General features: G+C 39.8%; 1 protein-coding gene across 1 annotated transcript; it reads right to left on the bottom strand.

The window, feature by feature from the left end:
* Positions 1-1,706: 1,706 nt before the first annotated feature.
* On the bottom strand, positions 1,707-2,703 carry LOC100670507 (olfactory receptor 1L3-like). Its single transcript, XM_003407756.3, has one exon. The coding sequence runs from the start codon at positions 2,696-2,698 to the stop codon at positions 1,721-1,723; it is 978 nt and encodes a 325-aa protein (XP_003407804.2). The 5' UTR covers positions 2,699-2,703; the 3' UTR covers positions 1,707-1,720.
* Between the last annotated feature and the right edge of the window lie 9,356 nt (positions 2,704-12,059).

Raw genomic sequence — 12,059 nt, forward strand, 5'->3', positions numbered from 1 at the left:
GGAGTGGTGCTTGGTGGTAGCAGCCCTTGTTACTGATACCTCCCCTGAAGCTCTGAGGGTTGGTAGCTCAATTTTAACTGCAGGGACATCTTTTAGAATGTAAGGATTAGCACCCTATCCTAAGTTTTGGACCTTAGCAGCAATTCTGGAATAACAGTATACTTTCCACTGGAGAATCTGCTGCAGGGGAATTCCCATGGGCATCCTCAGCCTAGTAGTCCCCAACCTCATGTCATTTCATGATTCTTCTTTCCTTGAAAACTTAGCAAGAGTGCACTGGGAATGAACTTGGGTTCTTGAGATACTCATAGCCCTTTCTGAGCAAAATGGCCTCACTTGAAACCCTGCAGAGAGAAATCGACCACCAGTGCCTAAAGCAAGCCCTAGGCCACATTCATGGTGACTAATGGATGGAACAAGTCTAGATGTCAGCCACAAATTCCAACACAGTACCAGGGATAGACTAGACAAAAAATGAATTGCTCTTTATTTAGGGACATCAAGGGGGAGTTTCATTAGCTGTGGGAATTTAGAAACAGGAGTTGGAGGGACAGCTAGCCCTGGGTATTGAGAAACAAATGAATTGGGCTAAAGTATAAATCAGAAGTGACTGAGAAATTATTTCATTGGTTTGAGAAAAACTCAGAATTGGGTTGTAATCAGGTAGGCTGAAGGCTCAAAGTCAAAAATAAACGAGAGAGAAAGAATCGCAGAGGAAGAGAATCACACTAAACGGCTGTTTTTCTTAAAAATACACTGTAGGTTATTTCATCTGAATGCTTTCCTAAGTCATATAATTCATTTCTTAATTAAATTAAGAGCTTCAGGCACTTATTAGTAATTTCCATCCATTGATTTTTTATTGTCTCCAGTAATAATAGGAAGGATTTCTGATTATATGCAATAAACATTATTTTATTCTTAAAAAAAGGACAACAGAGACAGTGGAAATATCGACATCTTTAGAGAGAAGAGCACACTGGCAGTGAGCCTCAGGAAGAGTCAGGAAACAAATGTGCCTTGAACATATGAGGGGGAGAAAGAGTAGTAGAGACCCAAATATGGATAGAAGCATTGAGCTGTTTTGCTAACAGTCAATTAGATGATTTGATATTATTGTTTATGAATCTAATGACTCCAGAGCCTAGGACATCCAGCTACTGGAAGAAGCAAAAGAAGGGATCATAGTCCTATTATGATGTGATTGGAATTGGAGACACTGCAGTTGGAGAGCTCCTAGTCTGACGGGACACACACACACACACACACACAGATATCCCTGAAAAAAACTTCTAACAGCTTCAAATAGAACAGAATAGCTATATATGATATGTGTATGTAGATTTCTATATAGGTGTGTACGAACATTATCTGGTAATTAAGGTGGCCGAGCATGGGTGAGTCTATAATGGGAAGATTTCGGAAATATAGGACATTTCAAATAAATATGGAAGGAATAAAAGGAATGCGATATTCTCAAATAGGTAAGAATTATGGCATGAGTCTATGGTGGTAGGTTGGATATTAAGACAGGTAGAACTATTCAATCAGGGGATGACAAGAGACCACCAGGTGGGAGGTGGAAAACTACAGGGTGCAGCAACAATTGATTAAAGAGCGTTTTTCAAAAAAAAAAAAAAAAAGACTTGCACCAGCTGCAGTTTTACACACATGCACACACACGCACACACACACACACACACACACATACCCCTTGTAATCATGGTCCAGGGATTTTGTTAGATTCTGTAGAAGAAAGCTTATCCGTTTGAGACTTAATCCTGCTTATCAATTTCTCTAAGCCCCGTTTCATGTCTTTGTTCCTTAGACTGTAGATAAATGGGTTTAACATCGATGTCAATACTGTGTAGATGATTGTTGCTATCCGGTCGTTAACAGTATAGCTGGACAAGGGCTGGAAATAGACATAGATAATTGTTCCATAAAATAGAGTGACCACAGTGAGATGAGAGCTGCAGGTGGAGAAGGCTTTGTGTTTTCCAGCAGCTGAGGGCATCTTGAGAACTGCAATGAGGATTTGCAGATAAGAGATGATGATACAGACAAAAGGAGCCATCACAGAGGCCAACCCTTCCGTCATGGCCGCAAGTTCACTGATGGAGGTAGAAGAGCAGGACAGTTTCAGAACTGGGCTAACATCACAAAAAAAGTGATGGATAACATTTGAAGCACAAAAGGTGAGGCGATTCACCAGGAGGACATGTAGGAGGGAGTGGAGACAGGAGAAAGCAATGGAAAATGACAGTAGCAACACACAGCGTCTGTGGCTCATAACAGTGACATAGTGGAAAGGATTACAAATAGCTACATAGCGGTCAATGGCCATCACTGCCAGGAGATAACTGTCCATGTTTCCAAAGACTAGGAAGAAATACATCTGTGTCAGACATTCAGCATAGGCAATAGTCTTAGTCTCTGATAAGAAGTTCATCAACATCTTGGGGACTATGACTGTCGTGTAGCAAATGTCAGCAAAAGACAAGATACTTAGAAAGAAATACATGGGATTTTGGAGCTTAGGATCAGAGCGGATGGCCAAAATAATGAGCAAGTTTCCCATTAAGGTGACGAGGTAGATTATGAAAAAGAGGGCAAAGAGTGGTTTCTGGTCTTCAGGCTGAGAAGAAAGTCCCAAAAGGATGAATTCAGAGAGTCTTGTTAAGTTAAACATTCCCATGGACGTGTGTGCACCTGCAGGTCAATAACACTGTCAATTAATGGCTCTTATGTCATCTGGAACATGCATCTTCCCATCTTATTCTCACACTGAGCAGTTATTAATAGAGAATTTACTCAGAAGTTTGCTTTTCTTCCAGAATATGGAAAATTCAGAGCCAAAAATATGTTTTCACTTCTTTTTAAATCTTTGAGATAGAAATATATGGAAAACAGACACAAGAGTGGGGCGGGGGAGGGGGGAAGACAGAGATTCCGTTTTCCTTCCTCTGTGACTGATAATTACAGGAACAATAGATGCAGACCTTGAATAGAGTTTAAGTCAGTGTTTGATTAAAGATTATCATTGGCTAACCCACATCTGGGTAATCACGAGATAGCCAACTTGGCTAGTTGGTGGATAATGAATAACCATCCCCTTAAATTGGAATATTTCTGTCCACATCATTTACAATAGGAGCAAGAATATCACCCAAAGAATATTGAATTGAGTTAGGATGTCTTCAAACATTTATTCTAATACCTGTACTTTAAAAAAAAATAATTTTTATTGTGCTTTAAGTTTACAAATCGAGTCAGTCTCTCACACAAAAACCCATATACACCTTGCTACACACTCCCACACACTCCCAATTACTCTCCCCCTAAAAAAAAATTTTTTTTTTTTTAATGAGACAGCCGGCTCTCTCCCTCCACTCTCTCTTTTCATGTCCATTTCACCAGCTTCTAACCCCCTCCACCCTCTCCTCTCCTCTCCAGGCAGGAGATACCAACATAGTCTCAAGTGTCCACCTGATCCAAGAAGTTCACTCTTCACCAGCATCCCTCTCCAACCCATTGTCCAGTCCAATCCCTGTCTGAAGAGTTGGCTTCGGGAATGGTTCCTGTACTGGGCCAACAGAAGGTCTGGGGGCCATGATCCCCAGACTCTTTCTAGTCTCAGTCATACCATTAAGTCTGGTCTTATGAGATTTTGAGGTCTGCAACCCACTGCTGTTCTGCTCCCTCAGGAGTTCTCTGTTGTGTCCCCTGTCAGGGCAGTCATCGATTGTAGCCAGGCACCATATAGTTCTTCTGGTCTCAGGATGATGTAGTCACGGGTTCATGTGGCCCTTTCTGTCTCTTAGGCTTGTCATCGCCATGTGTCCTTGGTGTTCTTCATTCTCCTTTCATCCAGGTGGGTTGAGACAAATTGATGCATTTTAGATTGCTGCTTGCTAACATTTAAGACCCCAGACGCCACTCTTCAAAGTGGGATGCAGAAAGTTTTGTTAATAGATTTTATTATGCCAATTGACTTAGATGTCTCCTGAAACCATGGTCCCCAGACCCCTGCCCCTGCTATGCTGGCCTTTGAAGCGTTCAGTTTATTCAGGAAACTTCTTTGCTTTTGGTTTAGTCCAATTGTGCTGACCTCCCCTGTATTGTGTGCTGTCTTTCCCTTCACCTAAAGTAGTTCTTATCTACTAATTAGTGAATGCCCTTCTCCCACCCTCCCTGCTTCCCCCCTCTTGTAACCGTGAAAGAATGTTTTCTTCTCAGTTTAAACTATTTCTCAAGTTCCTATAATGGTGGTCTTATATAATATTTGTCCTTTTGCAACTGACTAATTTCACTCAGCATAGTGCCTTCCAGGTTCCTCCATGTTACGAAACGTTTCACAGATTCCTCACTGTTCTTTATTGATAAGTAGTATTCCATTGTGTGAATATGCCATAATTTATTTATCCATTCATCCATCGATGGGCACCTTGGTTGCTTCCATCTTTTTGCTATTGTAAACAATGCCGCAATAAACATGGGTGTGCATATATCTGTTCGTGTAAAGGCTCTTATTTCTCTAGGATATATTCCAGGGAGTGGGATTGCTGGATCGTATGGTAGTTCTATTTCCAGCTTTGTAAGGAAGCGCTAAATCAATTTCCAAAGTGGTTGTACCATTTTATATTCCCACCAGCAGTGTAGAAGTGTTCCAATCTCTCCACAGCTTCTCCAACATTTATTATTTTGTATTTTTTGGATTAATGCCAGCCTTGTTGGAGTGAGATGAAATCTCATTGTAGTTTTGATCTGCATTTCTCTAATGGCTAATGATCGTGAACATTTCCTCATGTATCTGTTAGCTACCTGAATGCCTTCTTTAGTGAAGTGTCTATTCATATCTTTTGCCCATTTTTTAATTGGGTTATTTGTCTTTTTGCAACTGAGTTTTTGCAGTATCATGTAGATTTTAGAGATCAGGTGCTGATCTGAAATGTCATAGCTAAAAACTTTTTCCCAGTCTGTGGGTAGTCTTTTTACTCTTTTGGTGAAGTCTTTGGATGAGCATAGGTGTTTGATTTTTAGGAGCTCCCAGTTATCTAGTTTTTCTTCTACATTCTTTATAATGTTTTGTATACTGTTTAAGCTATGTATTAGGGCTCCTAACGTTGTCCCTATTTTTTCTTCCATGATCTTTATTGTTTTAGATTTTATATTTATGTCTTTGATGCATTTTGAGTTAGTTTTTGTGCCTGGAGTGAGATATGGGTCTTGTTTCATTTTTTTGCAGATGGATATCCAGTTATGCCAGCACCATTTGTTAAAAAGACTGTCTTTTCCCCCATTTAACTGTTTTGGGCCTTTGTCAAATATCATCTATTCATATGTGGTTGGATTTATGTCTGGATTCTCAACTCTGTTCTATTGGTCTATGTGCCTGTTGTTGTACCAGTACCAGGCTGTTTTGACTACTGTGGCAGTATAATAATAACAAAAAAAAATAGGTTCTAAAATTAGGTAAAGTAAGGCCTCCCACTTCGTTCTTCTTTTTCAGTAATGCCTTATTTATCCGAGGCCTCTTTCCTTTCCGTATGAAGTTGGTGGCTTGTTTCTCCATCTCATTAAAGAATGTCCTTGGGATTTCGATTGGAATTGCATTAAATGTATAAATTGCTTTTGGTAGAAACGACATTTTTATAATGTTAAGTCTTCCTATCCACGAGCAAGGTAAGTTCTTCCACTTATGTAAGTCTCTTTTGGTTTCTTGCAGAAGTGTACTGTGGTTTTCTTTGTATAGGTCTTTTACATCTCTACTAAAATTTATTCCTAAGTATTTTATCTTCTTGGGGGCTACTGTAAATGGCATTGATTTTGTGATTTCCTCTTCGATGTTCTTTTTGTTGGTGTAGAGAAATCCAACTGATTTTTTCATGTTTATCTTGTATCCCGATACTCTGCTGAACTCTTCTATTAGTTTCAGTAGTTTTCTGGAGGATTCCTTAGGGTTTTCCGTGTATAAGATCATGTCATCTGCAAATAGAGATGCTTTTACCTTTTCCTTGCCAGTCTGGATACCCTTTATTTCTTTATTTAGCCTAATTGCTCTGGCTAGGACTTCCAGCACAATGTTGAATAAGAGTGGTGATAAAGGGCATCCTTGTCTGTCTAATACCGGTACTTCTATAGGTGAAAACTTCCTGCTCCATAGAAACCTCCACCCCCCCTCCTCCCACCACACACAGGCATAAGTATTGTTAGAGAATAGTACGGGGTATTTTCTTAATACTAATCCCCCAAGGCACCATGCAGAAGAGGCACCTGGTCCTGGACTTCTTTGAGCTCTTCGTGAATCTCAAGACATGTTGTTTGTCTATTTCATTTGGAGCATTCACATACTACAGGATCTAAGACACTCACACGCCCATGCCTTTCTATCACAAGCTCTTCATAACGTACATGGAAACAAACAACTAGCCATTTAAAGTGTGAAGCATTTTCCTCAAGGCAGGTGCATATCATGTATGTCCATCCCAGTCTCTGCTCATCTTGATTCAGGTTAACATTTGCATGTTTCTGCCTATGTTTACTAAGTTGGACTGTTATTAACCCTGTCCCCAGTTTTCCAAAACTCTCCACGAGATTTCCTGGGAGATGTTCTAGGTATCATTGAAGGTCAGAGAAAACCTGGGTCAAATTATCTCCTAGCCTCAGTATAGCTTCCTCTGTTTTTGCCTCCATTTTCCCAAGGGACATGCTGCTTGTGGGCATCCTGTTACCACTGGTCATACCCTCTCCATTACCCTACTTTATAGTAAAACTTGAGTTTTCTATACTCTCTGCCTCCTTGTCCTCATCTCACATTCTCTACTTAACCAAATCCATTCAGGCTTTTGTCCTCACCAATTCACTAAAGGACTTTTTGTCACCATTGACTTACCCTTGAGTAAGCATTGAACATTGCTTCTTTTTGAAACAACTTTTAAAAGTTAGCTTTCCAGAGACCACTTTTCATGGTTTCCCTTTTTCTTTACTTTTAAAAGTTAGCTTTCCAGAGACCGCTTTTCATGGTTTTCCTTTTTCTTTACTGGGTTCTCCTTTTCAATCTTTAAGTTGGATTCTTCTCCTTTTTTCCTCTTTTAAATGTAGGAGTGGAGTGCCCCAGGGCTCAGTCATCTATCCTATTCTTTTCTCTACCTCCATTTGTGACCTTAATCAGTCCCTTTACTTTAATTTATACTCTAAAAAATACAAAATTTCTATCTCCAATTCTGAATTCTCTCCTGAACTCTAAACTCATATATCCAACTGCAGCTCAACATCTACACTTGTATGTCTAATGACATCTAATTCAAAGAAAGAAAGACCCTCATGATTCCCCCAATTCCTAAATCTGTTCTTTTCTTAGTACATCCTATCTTAATAAGTGGCACCGCTACAGCCAAGAGTTCATGCAAAAACTTAAGATTCATTCTTGATCATTTTCTTTCTCTCCTATCCTCACAAAATCTCTCAGCAAGTCCTTTTGGCCCTCTGTTCAAAATAAATCCCAATTGTAAATGCTTCTCCTCTTTATACCACTACCCCTCTAGTTCAAGACACCATCATCTCTCAGCTACAACATTGCAGTAAATTCCTAAATGGTTTTCCTGCATCTGCTTCAGTTTTCCTATAATCAATTCCCTACGGAGGAGGCAGAATGATCTTTTAAAAACGTAGTTCAGATCACATTAGTCTCCTGTTGAAAAACCCCCAAGGTCTTTCCATCTCAGCATAAAATCTGAACTTTTTGGTATGTCCTATGAGGCCTTACAGGATTTGACCTTCCATTCTTCTCTGATTTCATCTCCTTTTACTCTTTACCTGTCTCATTGTGTTCTAGCTGCATCTGTTTATTTGGTTTCTACAAAATTTCAAGCATATTCTTGCTTTGGGTCATTTTCGCTTGCAGCTGCTACTGCCTGAAATACTCTTCCCTCATATCTTCCTAAGACTTGCCTCATTACCTTATTCGAGTCTTTGTTTAAATATCTTTAAGAGAGGTATTTCCAAAAATTCTGTCTATAATTGCTTCATCTCTGCCACCTTGCCCTTTTTTAAGTTATTTTTTGTAGCACATATCACTACTTGAAATTATTACATGTTTTCTTATCAAATTTCTTCTGAACTGGAGTCTAAACAGTTATGGGGGAAAATGGGTGAAAAGAACTCACAAGCAAGGGAGTGAACTTATATGAAAAAATTCTCCCCCAGTGTCCCTGCTCTTTGAAAGATAATTCATATCTTAAGATCAGAAGAATGTAACTCAGAAGCAGAGTAGGCTAGCAGAAAGTTCAACTAGTATAGATATTCAGAGGAAAATTTACATTTGAGGTACATGTAAGTTAGCTCTCTTATTTAGTTGATAACTAATTGTCTCTCTGAGATCAGAATTGTTCACCTTCTCACCAGGCACCCTCAGAGCTGATTTCTCACCTGGAAAGGACATTGAAGTCTTGTCTTATCATGCATTCATTCAATTCCTTTCGTTTATGTCCCACTGAATGATTAGTCAAAAACAAGACAAAACTGTGCTAAGAAACAGTATACAGAAAAGACACCTGATTGTAGAAACTTTCTTAATGCTTCTTGAATCTGAGTGCTCCCTTCTCTGGCTTATTACCATCCTTTATAAAATGTGGACACCCTCAGTCCCTGCTTTCCTCATGGGAGCATCCTTGGCAACTGTTTCACTAAGTCCTTGATGTTCAGGTAGGGTAGAAGGTTAAAAAAAAAAGCAAATACCCATTAACTTTGTGCAGAATTGTCTCCCAGGATCCAGAGAAATTGCAAGTGTTTTCCCCAGGCGACACGACATCCCTGTGCTTCAATCTGCAGGTGTAGTGCAACATGTGCTTAAGCTGGTGTTTGTGTCTAAGATGGACGATAATTCTGTTTCCCTGGTTTGCCCAAGCTCCCTGAGAGTTTACCTGGGAACTGTATCAGGTAACATTGAAAACAGAGTACCAGGCTGCAACATGGACATCTGGGTCCAGTTTCTCCCTTGAGCCTAAAGAGTTTTGATTTGGTCTCCCTTTTAGTGTCTGCATTTCTCTGAGAGACAACTACAACAGGGCATCTGAACATCATTTGTCCTTTCTGTGCCTATCCCTCCTAAGTTTAGTTGTAGCTACTAGTTTAGTACCTGTGGCCTTATAAATTTATCCTCTAACAAACAATGCCATTGCCTTTGTCTTCGTTCAGTTTGTGACTCTGTACTGTCATCCTTTTCCTGCAAACCTTCTTCATAGCCTTTTCTTCCTCTGAAGTTAAAAAAAATTGGCTACTATGAAGTGCCTAGAACAGTGCCTGATGTTTAATTAGGTGTCTAAAAATGGAAAGCTTCCTCTTCTTTTATCTTTAACAGTGCTCCGATACACTGGGTGTCTTAGCTACTGCTATGAGTTGAATTGTGTCCCCCAAAAAGATATGTTGAATTTCTGACCCTGGTACCTGTGAATATGACCTTCCTTGGAAATAGGGTCTTTGCAGATTTAATAGAGTTAAGCTGAGGCCCTTAGGGTGAGCCCTAATTTAGTATTGCTGGTATCCTTATAAGAAGGGGAGAAGATACTCAGACACAGGCAGACAGGGTATGCCATGTGATGATAGAGGCAGAGGTTGAAGTCATGTATCTACAAGCCAAGGAATGCCAAGGATTGCAGGCAACATCAGAAGTTAGTAAAAAGACGTGGAACAGATTCTTCCCTAGAGCCTTCAGAGAGTGCCTGCTGACATCCAGATTTCAAACTTCTAGCCTCCATAACTGTGAGACAATAAATTTATGATGTTTTAAACATGTAGTTTATGACAATTTGTTCCAGCTGCCCTAAGAAACTAATAAAGCTACTGTTTGTAATTTGTACAAACCCTCTTTCCTTAGGCAATATGAGTTCTTTTAGTAATTACTTTTGGCAAAATTAATACGTTGGAGAAAATTGTCCTCACATTCATTTACAACCTTAGGATCATGTTTTGGTTCTGGGGAGATGAGAGTTGGTGTCCTGGTTCTAACACCAACTCTGGGTAAATTCTTTAACCCCTTTGAACTTTGGTTACCTCCTGTTTAAAGATAGAATGACTGTAGTATTATATCAAATTATTATATCTTAGTATTTTGGTGGGAAGGGGAATTAAAACATGTTTTGTACTGCCTGACACATAACAATCACTCATCAGATTGTAGCTCTAATTATGTAGCTGCCACTGAGGGATTCCTTGTTTCTTGAAGTCTAACTATGGCTCAGTGTCCCTATTTCACATATAATCTGCAGTAGTTTAAGCTATCACAGAGATTTCTGCAAAATTTTGGGGGGCATTCGTCCTCCTGGGCATCTCTGCCTCTGTGTTTCTGTTTCCAACAATGTCAAATAGGGACTGTAACTCATTGATCTAGAATTGATTCTTTCAGAAATTCCTGAAGGAAGAACTAACAAATTGTAGAAAATTGTATTTGCAGCCACCGTTAGAGAGGTAGGGCGGCGTTAAGAACACAAACCATAATTGTCACACAGAACAGGTTTCAATTTCCAGATCTGATGTTAAGTATTGTTTGACCTTCATCAAGTTGTTTGTACTCTCATTTGTCACATCACAGGTATGGAAACAATGAATTGGTTTTTCCTTAGAAAAGTTAATGGAGGATTAGTATGACACATGTAGAATGCCTAGCTTGGTGCCTTTTACATTTAAGTGCTCAGTGTGTGGTGGCTGTTACTATATAGTCAATGTATCAGCAGGGTTCTCTGCAGAAAATCTACGTAATGTTAGATGAAACACCTCATTTCCATGGTCAAGGGAAATCTGAATTCATTGCCAGAAATTCTACAAATCCCAGAGGCTTGTGATCTTCTTGTCACCTCTCTCTGAAACCTTCTGCTTCTGGGCATGAAGTCTCTGCTATTGTCCTCATTGGCCTAGATGTGCAACTAAACCCCTTCTCAATTACTCATATAAGGTGGTCCTGAGTGGATTATGGTTTGTGAAAGATGTTTGGAGTATATTTGTGTGTGTAATGGAAGGGAGTTTCATTAAGGGAACAATTTCCAACTCATCATTCATCAATCTGTTCTTATGAATATCCTTTGACAAGTCATGGAGTTTCCACGTCTGTTTTATCCCCACGTAGCTCATACCAGCTGATTGACTCCTCTCCTATACATTTTCACAGGAGAGTAATTGAGAGAAGGCTCTTATCTTTTGGGTGCTTTCCATGACCACTGCCCCCTCCTGTGAACTGACTGATGGAGGAGCAGCAAGATGACATGTTCATGAATCTTGCATTTTCTCCTGAATAACCTTCTTGTTCCTGAGCCATGGTGTAGCTGCGAGAGGCCTGACCATGCTTTGATTCTTATTCCTCTGTGAGACCTGGCTGTGCAGCTGAGATTTATGTCTTCTCTTTTTTCCCTTTGACAGTGTTGAATTTTATCTGAGCCTTGTGCTCCTGCAAGACGGTGACGCTTAAAGAAGTCCACCCACCTTTATGTGTCCTGGGAAATGGCTGAACTTTGACCCAATCTCACCCTGTGTCAGTTTACAGTCCCTCTGAGCATCCACTTATTTCAGGGAAAAAATTCTATGATTGACCGTCTGATCCCACCACTATCATCAACCCATTCCACTTCTCCACGCTCCACCTTGCTTCCCCACACTCAGTTCACTTCTCCCTATAAAAGAAAAGCTGCTTTCTGCTTGGCTTTCGAGATACTTGCAGGTCCTATGGTTGTGGTGTTCTCCCTATTGCGATAGTCCCTTTCCCTCCTCTTGCAATAAACCTTTTGAATAAAGTCTCTCTTAACTTAAGCCAGATTTGTTTTATATTTGACACCTGTTACTTAAAGATATGTGTGTTTCTCTGTATCTTGTGACCTAAAACAACCCAAATAATAGTTTCCTGCAGATCTTTGGCAACCACATTATTGACTTGCCATTAAGCACGTCATGTTCATTTTTAAGTTTAGGAGGCTGAATCAGGGTGGACAAGAAATAGAAATTTGTTTAATACATAAATGCATCCACAACCATTTGAGTTTCCAAAGAAGTTTATGAATCAATGGTGACTT

The sequence above is a fragment of the Loxodonta africana genome, chromosome 9, assembly GCF_030014295.1.
Source record: "Loxodonta africana isolate mLoxAfr1 chromosome 9, mLoxAfr1.hap2, whole genome shotgun sequence".
NCBI classification, from domain to species: domain Eukaryota; kingdom Metazoa; phylum Chordata; class Mammalia; order Proboscidea; family Elephantidae; genus Loxodonta; species Loxodonta africana.